Source organism: Budorcas taxicolor, chromosome 4, assembly GCF_023091745.1.
Source record: "Budorcas taxicolor isolate Tak-1 chromosome 4, Takin1.1, whole genome shotgun sequence".
NCBI classification, from domain to species: Eukaryota; Metazoa; Chordata; class Mammalia; order Artiodactyla; family Bovidae; genus Budorcas; species Budorcas taxicolor.
This window is the reverse complement of record NC_068913.1, coordinates 87,133,198-87,150,876: the sequence shown is the minus strand read 5'-3', so window position 1 is coordinate 87,150,876 and position 17,679 is coordinate 87,133,198. Positions and strand designations below refer to the sequence as shown.

Genomic DNA, 17,679 nt, shown 5'->3' with positions numbered 1-17,679 from the left:
TCCTCAAAAAAAATTGAAAAAGTATTTTTGTCCTCTTCGTGTCACCTCAAGAAAAAGAGATGGATGTAAACAAGCTCACAACAGGCCCTATTTCAAAAGGACCAACTCAAATGTATAAGCAAGAGGGAGAGAGAGTCAAGTAAAGTATACGTCCAAAGACACAATCCTTTGTTTTGTAGTTAGGAGAAAGACAACTGTTCAGAGATGGACTGCTTCTTCAGAAAACTAGTTATTCACAGAGGTTACGTAAGGGCCAGACAGTGAGCTGGTTTCCATGAAGCTGTGTGCCATTTAGACACTTTTTCTTTAGACCTTTAATCTGGACAAGTTCCCTGTGGTATTGGGTTTGAATATCAAATATTCTTACTACTTTCCTTAATGGCAAATAATTTTGCCCTAAACCATTTCTTCCTCTTTAGATGGTTGTTTGTTTCTTTTCTGAGTGACAGAAAACCTCTCTATATAAATAGAGAGATAGAGAGGGCAGGGCTTCCCCGGTGGCTTAGGGGTAAAATAATCTGCCTGCAGTGCAGGAGATGCAGGAGTCTTGGGTTCACTCCCTGGATCGGAAAGATCCCCTGGAGGAGGAAATGGCAACCCACTCCAGTAGTCTGGCCTGGAGAATCCCATGGACAGAAGAGTCTGGCTGGGTTACAGTTCATAGGGTCGCAGAGTCGGACATGACTAAGCACGAGCCTGAGGGGTGTGGATATGAAGGGGATGTGTCTTTCTCTCTGAATCCAGACTTGCAGGAAGAGGAACTGAGATGATGACGGTGTGTCTAGATCCGCAGTCCTCTCAGAAAGTAAACGGACATGCAGAGATGCTCCCCTCAGCATGGTGATCATGTGAGATGGCTTGGTTCGAGGTTTTTCTCCCCGTTGTGTGTTAACCTTTCGGTGAGCTGAGAGTCAGGAATTCAGCCTTCTCCGGATTGGAGGTCCTGGCCCCACCCATCTTCTTTGGAAGACTGTTCTGCTGTTCTGCTTTGGAAGACTGTTCTGCTGTTCTGCTGTCCTTGAAAATATTCATTTTATAATCTATGTACATTTTTTCTGGGGAGGGGCACTAATCTCAGCCCTCAACTCTTTTTCTTAATACTCTTCTCCTGTCAACATTTTTGTTAGAATTAGAAAGGTGAGTCAGTACTGTCTGGTTTGACTAATAGAAGTTTAAGTTTATGATTTGCACACACAGCATCCTACACACATAAATATTATGTCAGCACTTCTGAACCAGAGGAAGAAAGATGACAGAGTGTTGTGGGTACAAAAGGATGGGGTGGGGAATGGGGGTGTGGCCTTCTGGCAAGCTCTACCTAGGTATGGGATGGTTTATTTTTTTCCCAGCTTATCCTGCTGTTGTGCTCCTAGTGGGATTCTTCTCAGGACCAAGTAAATTGCCATGCCCCAAACAAACAAAATTAGGGGCAATAGTTGAAAAAAGGAGCCCAAAGCAGGAAGGAAGAGGTAACAGCTTAGAACCTTGGCCAGGTACCATCCAGTTGCATTACTGTGAAATTGGTTAAATCAGTGAAGGAATGATCCTCCTGTCAGTGGCTAGAAACAGAGGCAGAAAGGAGATGATCCTGACCTGAGGCATGGGAAGAAGCCTGACACTGGTAGGCGGTTCTTCATTGCCACTGTCTTTATAATGGAGTTGTGGGGTGAGAACACGCAGAGCGGGTAGTAGATACTGGGTCTCCAGTCTTATTAAAGGCTAAGTGAATGTTAGCCAGTTGCTGAAAAACATTTGGGTGGCTTGGGTCCCTAAAGGACTTTTCAAGCAGAGGCAATGGTGCAGAATTAGAGCTAGAAGCAGGACAGCCCAGTGGGCGCAGGGGGCATGGGGAGGGCTGGACAGAGCAGGCGCTGACTTATGAAAAGCCCTATATGTCCTGCTAATGCGTGTATTTTATCCTGAAGTCTGTGAGTAGTTGCCAGATGAAAAGAAACAAATTCACCAATTTGAGGCATTGTTAGGAAAGCAAAGCTGAGGACAGAGTAGTTATGGGATGCTGATTTATTAATGATGATGTGCCATTTTCAGATAAACACACACAGGATTGCCTGAATGGTGAACGGTAGGAAGCTTTTCAAGTTCTGTGGTTATTTAGATGGAATATCCCCAAGAAGTTCCATTCTCAGGGCTCCTTTATATAAAGGCAAAGACACTCCCTCATGACTCTCTGCTGACTTCATTATCTCCTCCATTAACTGCTGGCAGGGATTGGGTTGACTGGGACCTGGGGTGATAGCTGTTTTATCATCCAAGCCTTGCAGGACCAGTTTGGGCTTGGTGGGGGTGGAAATCCCTTTTATCTTCAAGCTTTGCTTGATCTAATCAGATCTTGAACTGTTCTGCTGGTTTTGCTTCGGGTATACAAATGCCTTCTTTCCTTTCTCTCTCTGTCTCAGTACAGTCACTGGCGAGTTTCCTGTTACCTATTCACTATTCAAACCACTTATTTTTCCTCCTGTGCTTTATTAGTAGAGACTTGCAAATTTTGCCTTTAGAAGGTACCGATATAGAAAGCCATAATAATATTTTGACCTGAGAAGGTACCTCACAAGTAACAATTTTAAATTTATGCTTTAAAAAAATCATTAGGTTGGCTTTGTGGAGTCTGAGTGGAGGTGAGAATTGTGTCTTGATTGGGTGAGAAGAGAATCAGGTAGGGAACGGTGCAGGTAATTCATGTGAGTGATTATAAGGGCTGGAGTTCAGATGTGCCATTGAGGAGGGCAAGGAGGGAATGAATGTGAAAGATATTTAAAGGGAGAGAATGAATAGAATGATGACTGGGGTGGGTATGGGGAGTGAGTGACAGGGAAGCTGAGGACAAGGATGCTTGACATTGACTTGGACTCTGGAGAGATGAAGAAGTCATTTGTGGAGGGGAGCAGTAGGATTAGGTTAGCTCCATTTTGGAAATGCTGAGCTTAAGGTTCCTGTCAGGTCTTCCATGTGCAGAAACCCACTGGAAGTATGAAGCTCAGGAGACAGAATTCAGCCAGAGATCTGGGTTTTGTGTGCCCTCTTTAGGAAAGTGCTAGCTCCAAATACAATGGCTTGGATGAGGTAGAACTCTGTTTCTCTCTCATAGATCAGTCAGCTGGTCCAGGCTGCCAGGCAGCCCTATTGTACAGGTTTGCCCAGGGGTCTTGGGTAGTTAGACAGTGTCACTTTTTTAAACACTTGTCTTCCACATTTGCTCCTATTTTCCTCAAGTTGCAGTAGTGGGGAGGAGGAGGAAGTAGGAAGGGGACCATCCAGTGCATGAAGCTCCGCCCTCCGCACCTCTGCACACATTCGCTTGGCTTACAAGACTGTACTTAGCAGCAAGGAAGGCTGGTAAGTGTGGTCTCTGGATAGGAGGCTATGTTCCTGTAGAAAATGCTATGCTAGGAAGAGTGGAGAACAGACTAGGGCAAGTGGGATGTCTTAACAGTTTCCAAGTGTCATCAATATGTCAGCCAGTCAGTTCAGTCTCAGTCGTGTCCGACTCTTTGCGACCCCATGAATCGCAGCACGCCAGGCCTCCCTGTCCATCACCAACTCCCAGAGTTCACTCAAACTCATGTCCATCGAGTCAGTGATGCCATCCAGCCATCTCATCCTCTGTTGTCCCCTTCTCTTCCTGCCCCCAATCCCTCCCAGCATCAGAGTCTTTTCCAATGAGTCAACTCTTTGCATGAGGTGGCCAAAGTACTGGAGTTTCAACTTTAGCATCATTCCTTCCCAAGAAATCCCAGGGCTGATCTCCATCAGAATGGACTGGTTGGATCCCCTTGCAGTCCAAGGACTCTCAAGAGTCTTCTCCAACACCACAGTTCAAAGCATCAATATGCAGGAGGCAAAAGATTCATAGGAGGAGGTAAATCTACACAAAGAGATGGCGTAATATATGCAGCAAAGGACAGAAGCTGGGGAGTGGCAATACTTAAAGACAGAGAAGACACCTGTTGTAGGTAGAGAAGAAATGGAAAGCAGTCTCCTGAAAGCCAAGGGAGGAGCGGATTCTAGGAATGAGTTTTCCTTAGTGAGGAAGCATGGTTCAGAGGTTTAGGCTAGGCTCCAAACTAAACTCTTTGGATTAACCTCTCTGTGCTTCATTTTTATTGCCTTTAAAATGAAGATAACCAGAATACCCATCTCATGTGAGTGAATTAGCATGTTTATAACCCTTCAAATAGTGCCTGTTTGTAATATATACTACAGTAATAGCTGAGAGTTAAAGTAAATTAGGGATTGAAAAGGACACATAGGGTTTTTCAAATAGAGTCACATATAGAACTCTCTGAGCAAGCATTTTATATACATTATATAAATGTATATATAAGCCCTATAACAATTATTTGAAGGTGCTGTATCATTATATCCATTTTACAGATAAGAAAGGTGAGGCACAATGAGGTTCAGTGCCCTAGTCCAGTTTCATAGAGCTTAGTCAGTGACTGAACTCCGATCTATTTGATTCCAAAGCCCATACTTGTATTAGTCACTAAAATTTCAAGATGTGGAGTACATGGTGAGGAGCAAGCTGAGTGTTTGTAGATTTTTTTCACCTCTAAACCTTAATTTCCTTATCCATTAAATGAGATAATAGTAGTATCTGCCTCATTATAATTTAAAAAAATAAATTAAGCTACTTAATAAACCCTTATTAAATCACTTGACATGAAATAAACACAAATCTTCAATGCATGGTGGTAGCTAATGACAATAATAACAGAAACTTATTAACATTTATTAGGGTAAATAGAAAAAATAGTGACCTACAATTAGATTTTTAACTAACCAAATTGCCCTAAATTTTGCTAGTAATGGCAGGAAAATATGCGTTTTCTGGTTCTATTTGTGTTGGCTGAAGGTAGATTTTAGACCAAGGTATTGGGGACTTCATGTGGTTTCTCATTTTGTTTTCACATCTTTCCAATTCTTCCGGACAAGCATTTAGGTGGACAAAAGGGCCCAGTGAGAGATGACGTCTAATGAGCGGTTTGTATTTATACACTTTCTGCTCAGACAGTGAACATCTGCCCCTGCACCTTACCTTCCTAGGGAGAATACCACCTTCTGGGTTTTCTGACACTTGTTCACTCTCTAAGTCGTGTCTAACTCTTTGCACACCAGGCTCCTCTGTCCTTCACTGTCTCCTGGAGTTTGGTGGAATCATGTGCATTGAGTCAGCGATGCTGTCTACCCATCTCATCCTCTGTAGTTCCCTTTTCCTTTTGTCTTCATCCTTTCCCAGCATCAGGGTCTTTTTCCAGTGAGTGGGCTCTTCACATCAGGTGGCCAAAGTACTGGAACTTCAGCTTCAGCGTCAGTCCTTCCAATAAATATTCAGGGTCGATTTCCTTCAGGATTGACTGGTTTGATCTCCTTGCTGTCCAAGGGACTCTCAAGAGTCTTCTCCAGCACCACAGTTCAAAAGCATCCATTCTTCGGCACTCAGCCATTTTTATGGTTCAACTCTCACATCTGTACATGACTGTTGGAAAAACCATAACTTTGACTATACTGATCTTTGTCACAAACTGATGTCTCTGCTTTTTAACATGCTGTCTAGCTTTGTCATAGCTTTCCTTTCAAGGAGCAAGCATCTTTTAATTTCATGGCTGCAGTCACCATCTACGGTGATTTTGGAGCCCAAGAAAATAAAATCTTTCACTGCTTTCGCTTTTCCCCCTTCTATTAGCCATGAAGTGATGGGAGTGGATGCCATAATCTGAGTTTTTATAATGTTGAGCTTTAAGATAGCTTTTTCATTCTCCTCTTTCACCCTCATATTTTTGGTAAAAATGACAGATGTTCAATAAATGTAGTCTTTTAAACTTAGGATTCTTCTTCTCTAATGGGGATCTTGTGAAGATGAAATGAGATACAAGGGTCTGTGGGTTTTTTTTTGAGATACACGAAGACTTTTTCTACTGCATTTCCTGTGTATGGGTTTGAGTAACTTTACTCTTAACAGAACAGAAAATCCTGTAGTGAATTTTATTACCTGCTGTTTAACTTTTTTTAAGGACAGGTTTATTTTCCTGCAGAGCTAATGATTATCAGTGGAGAACTTTTGCTCCAACCTCTTTAAAGCTCATGAACTCATGAACTGCTGTCACTCAGTTTTTCAATTTTAAAATAAATGGGACTGAATGTTACTTATTTGTACCTGATTGTTAACACTGTCATCTCAAACTTGGGAGTTATGTTTATTATGAAGAATCAGTTATGAAGATATCAATACTGGCGTGTATTGGCACCTAGATTTTATTTATACTTTATCTTCATAAGCACATTAGAAGTCTGCCTAATTTTTTGATGTGGCCTGTGAATATTGAGTACTGAAAAGCCACAGGAGTTCTTCTAATTTTAGAAACTCATTTTGGAGCTTGATCAGAGAATAATTTCAAGTGTATAATTTCCTCAAGTGAAGTAAGGCATCTTGACATGCCTTCAGATAGATTCCAGGAAATACAGGGATTAGTGATTTCTCTCTGATAAAAAGGTAGTGTTGTATTTACAGTTGACCAGAATTTTAACATTGCAGCAAGCAAAGTAGGTTAGCCAGCTTGTCTTATTCCATACCTTTGAATTATCTGAGGTTATTAATGCAGTGCTAACATGGCTTTACTTAGGAAGAAAACATATTCAAGGTAAATCAACTCAGTATTTTATTTTGAGAAAAGCAAATAAATGCAATTTAGTTCTTTCCTATTGTGAGTAAAAGAGTCTTTGTGAAATGGAATGCAGTTCTGAACTCTAACATTTCTGTTTCCTTTTTTGTCTCACTCAACAGCAAACACTCAACAGTGTTTGTTTTTGCAACTAAATATCTGTGAATAGTACAATAGATTATATAGAGACACATTTATATTTTTTCTTCTCTAGACTTAGTGTCTTGCTTTTCAACAAAAAATCCAACTTTACACTGAAAAGTGTGAACCTTATTCATGATTATTTGGCTGGCTCAAAATAAGCTCACAACTTGTATTCAGACTGAACTACTTTGAAGAAGGTGTTGCAGAATAGGCCATAAACCCTGGAGTTGTTTCTATGAAGAATTCAGAGAGTGGCTGAGGCAGGCAATCATATTGTACACAGAAATCTGAAAAAAATACTCTCTTTTCAAGAAGAAGAATATTCATTTGGAAAGTTAATCCTTAACTTTAAGTAATGGTGTAAGCAATTCTCTGAAATTCAGCATGATACCTAATAGGCTGTAAGTTTTTACAGTGCCTCCTGAATTACCAAAGAAATATTAAATTATATGCAATGTAGGGAGATTTGTGCTTTATTTATATGTTTACACCTTGTATCTTTTTTATTAAATGATTTAATGCAACATACAACAAAAAGGCACAATGGATGAATAATAAAAATAAGATTTATTTATTGCATAAAGGTAAATAAGTCCTAGAGAAGTAATGTAGAACATGATTAATATAATTAACTTTGCTGTGTGTTATATATAAAAGAGTAAATCCTAAGAGCTCTCATTACAACTCTTAAATATAAAAATGTTTCCTCTTTTTCTTTTCTTTTGTATCTATATGAGACGATGGATATTCAGTAAACTTATTGTGATAATCATTTCATGATATATGTAAGTCAAATTATGTTGTATGCCCTAAACTTACACAGTGCTGTGTGAATTATAACTCAATAAAACTGGACGGGAAAAATAAATAAATAGCAGTGGAAAGCCAGGATTAAAGAAAGGGTAATTGGACATGCTTGATGTGAAGGCAAATGGGATTACTGTGGTTGTGTTTCATATTTGTCCTTGAGCTTTCTGAAAGCCCAGGTGAAATGACACATAATCGTCTGGATCATTTTAATGTTTAGAGGGCATGTATTCTAGTTTTTCAAAGGGAGCAAAATTCTAAAGTATTTGCTCAAGTGCAGTTTTATATCTACCACTCTAAAATACCTAGGAAAATACCTTCAATATTATTTTTCAAAAAATTTATAGAGTAATTTGTTATGGTGTTTTTCAATATCATTGAAATACACTTCAGTGGAAAATAATATGTAAGGGCACAGGTTAATATAGTGCAGCATGGCAGAATTTGGTAGTCTGGTGTGGTATTTAGATATAATAAGTTGAAGTACCTAGAGATGGCAATTGGTTTTATTTATTTTAAAGAGTCTGTAGATAACATCACTTTTTGAGGGGTTTTTGATAAAGAAGGACAAGGTATAATTTAATAAATTCTGATGACAAACTTAGTACTAAACTAAATACTTACATTCTGTCTAGTTTGGGATTTATCTTTGTAAACTAAATGAAGAAGTAATAGGGCTGATTTATTTATTAAAAATTGAGGAGTCTAACTAGGACCTTTGCTTTGAATAAACCACCTTTACCCTCCTTGACATGGAGATAATCTTCCAGTCCAGTGATCTCTAAGGAGGCCAGGTCCTGACTATGAGCCGTAATGATACAATCCTATGTCCACGTTTTTGGGGGGAACTGAAAAGCTTTCTTCACTGGGATGCAAACCCATTCATGACAGCCTAGATTGTCTTAATATTTTATTGCATTTTCTTGTGTGGCCACTGAGGTTTCCTTAGATTCCCAGAATCAATAAGTCTTCCAGACTTTGCTGAGGAAGCACAGAGCCTCAATCAATATTAGCCAGAGATGAGATCTTAGGGCCTTCTTAGTTCTTTCTTGAACTTGTGCACAGTCCTGGGATTGAGCATAACCGTACTCACATGTGTAACTTTCTAGATCCCCGCAAATATGTCAGAGCTTTGCCAAAACCACAAAGGACTTCACATTCTCCAGTTTTTCCCCTTCGGCTTTTGACTAGCCCATTGTGTGCAACTATTATCCACTGCCTCAGGCAGCCTCAGTGTTGAGCAGTTACCTGTGAATGCTTTTGACAAATACTCCCCAGAGGGAAAAGACTGTTGCCCAGGTTGAACTGCAAGTCAAGTCAGATAAAGACAGCTTTGCTAGTGATCTCTTTCAGGGAACCACCAGATAGGACAAATAATGACAGTTCTCTAACAGTGGGTCTTTGAAGGAGCTCCAACCCTTTTCTGTTGCCTTTGGTGGCTGCCAGACCACTGATTTTTACCACAATTGTGGGCTGTTTATTTTCAAGGCTCCTGCAGAGCTGGGGAAGGGGCATGGGAGTAAAGCAAATTAAAATGCCACAAAGCTTGCTGTTCTTACTGAGATTCAGGTGCTTCTCTTGAATAAATGCTCCTCAGATTGCTGCAAGCATTTGGTTAATTTCCAGAGTTCAAAAAAAAGTTGAATGGGGGAGAGGCTATTCAGAGGTCCTTTTTCCGCCAGTTTTGTGGATGTTACTCTAGAAGTGCTTTTTAGCCATATTTTTACAAATTAAAAAGGTGAACTTTTTGACTTCTAAGTTCCCCTCCCACTCTGGAACATTCACTGTTATCTAATATATCACATTCCCAAATATCCTAGATAATAAAATTTACTGTATCTTTGTTTTGGTATATGTGGCTGTTTAAAATAAAATTGAAACAGACTTTACTGAATGCCAGAGTATGAAGCACAGTTGATTTCTGCTTTGTTTTAATCACAGATTAAAAAGTATTACCTTTTCTGCATAGTTATTCAGCTTAGAGTGAGTTAGTCTAAAGGGATGGGAGATCTTTACATGCCAATGGGAAAAACTATATGGGTAAAATTTAAGCACCAGAGACTGCTGAAAAGGTAAAAATCAAATAATAATTGACTTATTTCACAGGATTGTATTATTAGCATATGTATTTCTTGAGTAGTTTACCTTTAATTTTGGAATTTAATTGTTCTTTATTCATTAAAGATCTATTTTTGTACTAAGTACTGAAAACATAGTTGAGGAGTCAACTAAACCATCCATGCAAAGCCATTTTATATCAATTTCTTTGGAGATGGATATGATGATCTGTGCTGCATTACTTAGCAATGATGTTAATTTCCAAATGTCTGAAGCTAAACCTTTTTAAGTAGTTTTGGTGCGCCTCTTTCCAAACTATGTTAAAGATTTTTTTTCTTCATGAGGAGAGTCATGATCTAAAGTCTCAGTGGCAAACATCATTTTGGATAGTTACTTCACTGTCTTGAGAAACAGTGACCTCCACCTTCGCTGTTACAGGTAGGCAAGGATTATTTCATCAGTACTCAGTGGGAACACAATGCCATGCTTTTGGTGGTTTATTCTCTAAAAAAGTGTTGTACTCATACTTGTCCATTAATACCTGCTTTTCACAGATTCTGCATCTCTTTTAATTTGTGCTTTCTAATCTTCTCTGGGCTGATATAGCAGATAAATCTGATCCCCACTGAGTTCTTACTATATATGAGATCCCATTCTAGGTGTTTAATGGTGTTTGTTCATTTAATTTTCCCAAGATCACAAACAGGCTGGCCCTATTATCATTCATGTTTTCATACAAGAAAACTGAATCACAGAGAGATTAAGTAACATGGCCAAAGTCACAAAGCTTATACATAGCAGAGCAGGGATTTGAATTCAGAATTCTGGCTCTGAAGTTCATGATCTATATGGTGTCATATAAGGATGTTAGAATTACATATAAGCATAAGTGCGAATGGGTTCTGATGAATTACCTGAGTGGAACTCTTTGAAAAATACTTGAATGTCGGTGATTGTCTTGTGTCATCTATTTTGGTTTCTCACTGTGTGTGTGTGTTAACTAGGTAAGATGACTAGAGAAGTTATTTTATTAAAGCAGTGTTAAGTATCAATGGTATTACTTATAAATATTTTAACTTCACTTTTGGTGAAACTGATAAAACTTTGCTAATGTTTTGCTGTTAATTTGCATTATATGGTATACCAGAAAAGGTAGTTACTGAAATGTGTCTGTGACTAGTTTTACATGATTTTTCTTTCTGAATAGTAATGACTTATTAGGGTATAGTTACATATAAGTGTCTTTGGAAATTTAAGAATTATGTATTATATATTCCTCTCCTCTACTATAATGCACAAATTAACAATAGGCTGATTCAGTAGCCTTGGTTTCCTTGATTTAGTTGAGTTATTTATAGAATCTGGGGAAGGAAACAAGAAGGCAGTTATTTTAATAATTAAAATTTATTTTCAAAGAATGCACACCTCTATCTCCCATCCAGTGGCTCACAGGGTTCCCTATTGAGAGTCACTATCTTAAAAGTTTGTAATTCAAGTTGTTTGGTTCCACTAACTGATGGATGATTTTTTTTTCCACTACTTTGATCCTCTGTAACACAGTCAGAGGAATATTGAGCATATTATTTCTTTTACAGGGTTGTGGGAAGAAAATGTATTCCTTTTTGAGAGGAACCAAACAGCTGCAGGTGCTGAGGTTTCTGGGGATCTCCATTGGAGTGACACAGATCCTGGCCATGATACTCACCATTACTCTGCTCTGGGCTCTCTACTACGACAGACGGGAGCCTGGGACAGACCAAATGATGGCTCTGAAGAACGACACCACTCAGCACCTGCCTTGTCATTCAGTGGAACTGCTGAAACCAAGCCTGTCGAGGATCTTTGAACACACATCCATGGCGAACAGCTTTAATACACATTTTGAGATGGAGGAATTATAGAGACTGTCAAAGAAGGAAACCACAAATTTATTTTACTGGACTTGTGAATTTTTTGAACACACACTTAACTGTTTCAGAAATGTTTAGAAATGAAAATGTTGCCATAAAAGGATACCCAAGCACATAATGTTCCACTCTTTGAAAGGAAGTGGGAAAAGTTCCATATATGATAAAGCACCACCTGGACAATAGGTGATACCTTTTGTAATGCTGGACAGATCTAATACCCACTTTATAGCCTGTGTAAGATTTTTACTGAACACAGTTATGCTTTGAGGTTTATGCTTTGGCAGAGTTTGACCAGCATTTCTGCATCCATGTAAATGTGCCGAAACATGCTAGGTGGAGTTGGAGCTACGGTAAACTTTGATTTACTTCCATAAGCTTACTAGTATATAAAGTTCCAAATAACTGCTAACATAGGAAGTTAGACAGTACTAATGACTTTTATTACTTGGTGATATATTCTTTTGAGGAGAAATAGATTATACATAAGTACACTCTGAAGATCGGTGACTACCTAAATGTGATTTTTGCTGGTTACTAAAAATATTCTTACTACTTACAAGAGCAAACTATAACATTGTCTCAAACTGATCAGGGATATATGTGTATATGAGTCTGTGTTAAGTCTGTATAATTCAGTAGATTTCAGTTCTTATAACATTAAGAATAACAATTGTGAAAAGGATAAATCCATAGTGTATAGCACCATTATTTTAACCTTTCCTGTTAATAGAGCTTTAACATTCTGTCTTGGGTTTATATTACATACATAGTGTTAACTTAAATACTTAACCATTAATTTTGAAAAATTACTCATGTGATACAAAGGAATCATTATAATTGAGAATGCAGTCTAGTTTCTAGGAAGTATTAACAGAAAAAGTTTACATATAACTTTAGTTCATTCAGCAAAGACCTGGATGTTATCCTTCTGCCAAACTGAGACTCATTTTGACACTAAACACTTTATAAAGGAACTTATCTTTGCCTTCTCCAAACTAGAAGCAGCAGTCTCCAAGTCTCAATATAATTCTACAGAGAATAGTTTTCCTTTTCTCTAGCAAAAAGCCAAGAGAATCTTAAAGTAAGTGACAATTTAGCTAGAGGTTTTCTTTGCCTTATTTCACTGATTAAGATACTGTGGTGAATTACACAGATTATTAAATTTTTTACAAGAGTAAACTATATTTATTTGAAATGGGAAAAGTGCATTTTACTGTATTTTGTGTATTATGTTTATTTCTCAGAAAATAGAATGGAAATTAAAATGTGTCAATAAATATTTTCTAGAGAGTAAAAATTTGCCTGAGTCTAATTTTTATACTTTATAATCACTTTCACCATTCAAAATATTAGCCAGGGGGAAAATCTGAGACAACATGGTTGAATTAAGTAATAATAACTATCTCCAAAACCCAAAGCTACTCTGTAAGAATATGTATCTCACTGAAAAATGACAAAAAGATGCCCATTTACTTTTCAAGTTTTCTTTTTGAGCTAAATGATAAATAATGTAGTTGTCTGATATAATACAAAATATGCCCATTTATGTCAATTTACCTTCTCAATGTTTTCATATCCCAGTTTCTTAAAGTAATTTTCTGAAGAAAATGAGCCTAAGGAATACAATATTTGAAATCAACTGATAAATATCATCTTTACCATAATTTAAATAAAGATTGAGTAGATAACTTGCTCACTCAGAACGTAAGCATCCCCAAGACTTCCCTGGTGGTACAGTGGTTAAGACTCCACACTTCCACTGCAGGAGACATGGGTGTGAACTATGGGTCAGGGAACTAAGATGACACATACTTCATGTGTGCTAAGTCACTTCAGTCATGGACGGTAGCCCACCAGGCTCCTCTGTCCGTGGCATTCTTCAAGCAAGAACACTGGAGTGGGTTGCCATGTCCTCCTCCAGGGGATCTTCCCAACACAGGCATTGAACCTTCATCTCTTGTGTCTCTTAGCTGGCAGGTTCTTTACCACTAGCGCCACCTGGGAAGCACACGTACTGCTTAGTGTGGTCCAAAATATTAAAAAATTCTAAAAAACAAAAACATAAGTATCCCTTTTTCTAATTTTTCAACACCTCAACTTCCCATAATGTCACCTAAAATGCCAAGTAATTAAGACAGCTGTATTATTTGAATTATTTAGCTACTAAATTTTATTGTTAGTCTAATTTAGCTACTTCTCTTTTGAAATATCTTACAGTCACAGAAAGAACAAGCATACGTTATGTTGAGCTCAGTTAAAAACAGCAACAACAACAAAATATATAAAGTTAATTTCTAAATTTTTGATGTATTACCTGACTTAATACTCTCAAGACTACTCAACATAAATTTAGACAATCACCTCGTCCACTTATACACTGCTTAATGGGGCCAAATGACATTTATAGCAGTAGACCACAAAGGCTTCTTATGGTTGCAGTGCACCTGGAATAATAAAACTGCAAGGGACTTTAAAAAGTGCATTTAATACAGTGGAGCTGAGGGAATTCACTCTTTGGGCACATTGCAAACAAATAGCTGTTTCTTTGCTATTTTTAAAAGCTTTATTTTGTTTAAAAAAATCAGTATTTCTTATAGTAAGAAGTTAAGATTATTTTCAGACTGGTGAATAGTCAATTCAAAATGTCCTGGAGATTCAGAGATGACAATAAAAGATGGTATCTGTCCTCTTACATTGTAAAATCTGGTTGTAATAGCCACCAATGAGAATAATAGAAGAAGGCTCAGCTAATGGGGCCCTGCTTAAGAATATGAGATGAAGAAGGTGGCCTTCAGTCAGGAAGGAAGAGGGGAGCTTAGCTAGCTGGAGCAGAATATTCCAGGAGCCACTAACTCTGAGGTTAAAAAATTACATTATTTAGACTCACAGACTTAGAGAGCAAAATTATGGTTACTATGGAGCAGGGGGAAGGGTGGGATAAAGGGATGGTTGGGGAGATTGAAATCAGCATGTACACACTGCTATATTTAAAACAGATAACAAACATGGACCTACCATAAAGCATATGGAACTCTGTTCAATGTTTGTGACAGCCTGGATGAGAGGTGAGCTTGGGGGAGAGTGGATAAATGTATATGCATAGCTGAAACCCTTTGCTATCCACCCGAAATGATCACAACATTGTTAATTAGCTATACTCCGATACAGAAGATAAGAAAAGATGTCCAGGTCATAAAAAATTCTAAGAGGTGGAAATGGTGTTGACAATGTTGGAGGGAAATAGTTACACTGTTTGAAGGACAGGGCTTGCCATTCAAGGTACATAGATGGGGCATAGAAAGCTTGAAGAGATATCATTGGAAAAGGGTGGTGGTTTAGATGCCAAGTTGTGTCCAATTCTTGCGACCCCCATGGACTGCAGCCCGCCGGGCTCCTCTGTCCGTGGGATTTCCCAGGCAACAATACTGAAATGGGTTGCCATTTCCTTCTCCAGGAGATCTTCCCAATCCTGAATCAAACCCAGGTCTCCTGAACTACAGGCAGATTCTTTACCAACTGAGCTACGAGGGAAGTCCATGGGAAAAGGAAATGGGAGAAATTTGGGTTTGGGAACTTCGTTCTGTGAACTCAGTTGTGAGTTACTGAAGTATTATCAGAAAGAGAAGTGATTTGTGCTTGGGGAATTTAACTGGATTAGCCACTTGAGAAGCTGGGAACATGGGCACAGGTACATCCATTACACAGCTCTGTGGGGTGGGCCATCGTTTCGCTGGTATCCGTTAAGGAGTATTTTGGAGTTGCAGGAGCCTGAAGTCTCTTGAAGGGCTTCCCAGGTGACACTAAGTGGTAAAGAACTCATCTGCCACCAGATGGAGCAGTGGTAAAGAATCTGCCTGCCAAGGCAGGAGACACAATAGTTGCAGTTTTGATCCCTGGGTCAGGAAGATCCCGTGGAATAGGAAATGGCAACCCACTCCAGTATTCTTGTCTGGAAACTTCTATAGACAGAGGAGCCCGGCAGACTACAGTCCATGGGGCCTCCAAGAGTTGGACATGAAGCCTCTGGAGAGGGCCAGGCTGATTGCTGTAAACCTCACTAGGGCAATGGAAGTCAAAAAACGTAGTGCAGAGCACAAAAGACAAAAGGGCGAATCCACGAAGATGACAGCAGACTGATCTTGCGGGGTATGAGATGAGAAGGGAAAGAACTGAAATGTCCAGATTTTGTACCTGGGAAATTGGCTATGGCATTAACCTAGACAGAACGCTGGAGGGGGAACCAGTGTGTGGGAAGGTAATTAATTTGGTTTGGGACATGCTGTTTTGGACATGCCTGCAGGACATGCAGATGGAAGTGTCTACAGGCAGCTGTAAATTCCCGTCTGGAGCTCAGGAGAGTTCACTTCAAGCCTGAGAATTTTTATGCACTGCTTTCCTATCTCAGGAAGCCTGACAGAAAATGGGCTGAGAACCAAATCTCATATGAGGGGAATCTTAAGCAGCATGCTACAAGATCTTTTTGTTTCAACTCCCACACCTGCGTGTGAGTCAAGGGAGGTAAAGAAAAGAGAAATGAACACACCACTGAATCTTCTGTGGCAAATGGAGCCGCCTCCTTTTGAAACAATACTGCCAACTGCCATGTTGCCTTACCTGACCCCACTTCCTATCTTTCTGTGATTTACCAGTGATTATGTCTCTCCTAATAGCTGAGCTCTTATTTCCTCATGTGCACAAACATTGACAGTGTCCAACCGCCTCCTAGAAACACATATGGACAGTCTTCAATATCATCTTGGAAGCTCACTTATTTTCTATTACAATATGTGATTATTACAGCTATTCTTAGGGTCATGCACTCCTGGGTGCCTACCAGGTGCCAGGCCAGAAGGTGCTAGGTGTTTTCCACACTTTTTTCTCTCTGCGGTTCACAACTTTTTCAAAATCTATAGCATCATTAACCTCATTTTACATATGAAAAAGATCTAGGAGGGACTGGAAAACATATTTAAGTAGTAAGTGTGGCTCTCCATCTTTCTCGCTCTCAGTTTTGTGATGTGGCATCTTCACCAGCCTGTGGGGAAGCTCAGCTCATGCTTCACATGGAAAAGGCGGATCCTCTCACATGTGAATCAGTATCTCCAGGACCAATTTGTCTCCAAATTCTGTTACTTCTTCCCTCACAACGACTTTTTTGTCTAATAATTTCCCTCTTCCCACTATATTCCCAGAACAAGTTCAAACGATCTAAAGCTTTGTTTGAAGTCATAAATTGTTCTCCCCACCCCTTGTCTCCTCCCACTGATCTGTTTTGCACACACAGCCAACTTAATTTCTTTACTCAGTTTTACTGAGGATATATACATATATATATACACTCAAGGACGAGATCAAACCAGTCAATTTTAAGGGAGATCAATCCTGAATACTCATTGGAAGGACTGATGCTGAAGCTGAAACTCCAGTATTTTGGTTGTCTAATGCGAACAGCTGACTCATTGGAAAAGTCCCTGATGCTGGGAAAGATTGAAGGCAGAAGGAGAAGAGGGTGTCAGAGGATGAGATGGCTAGATGGCATCATCGATGCAATGAACATGAACTTGGGCAAACTTCGGGAGGTGGTGAAGGACAGAGGCCTGGCGTGCTGCAGTCCATGGGGTCGCAAAGAGTTGGACATGACTGAGTGACTAAGCACAGTACACATACACACATATGTAAGTATTAGTTTTGACAAACATACATATATATATTATACATACTCATGCACACACACCCTCATCATCAAAAGCACAATCACGATCTAGAATATTTCATCATCTCAAAGAGTTTTATCATGTCCCTTTGCTATAAATTCTTCCAATCCCCAATTCTAGCTCCAGGTAACACTGATATGTTGCTCAAATTAATTCTTGTAAAACACAATTTTAGCATGTCGCTTCCTTACACACTTCCAGGGATTCTCTGTTTAAACTAAGATAGAGCTTCCCAATTCGTTAGTGTGTAAGTCATTTCTACAGCACACTGGATCAACAAGCCTCAGAGGTGACTGACCATCCTAGGTGTTGCCTGGCTAAGTGAGGACTACAGGGACACAATAGCTCAGCACACACTATGTGTGT

General features: G+C 39.2%; 1 protein-coding gene across 1 annotated transcript in view; it reads left to right on the top strand.

Annotated features, from left to right (window-relative positions):
* TSPAN12 (tetraspanin 12) overlaps positions 1-11,914 on the top strand; it is a 65,436-nt gene extending 53,522 nt beyond the window's left edge. The window contains exon 8 of the mRNA XM_052638975.1: positions 11,285-11,914. Coding sequence (XP_052494935.1) covers positions 11,285-11,590 — 306 coding nt within the window. The 3' untranslated portion in view covers positions 11,591-11,914. The remainder of the gene's footprint in view (positions 1-11,284) is intronic.
* Positions 11,915-17,679: the final 5,765 nt, after the last annotated feature.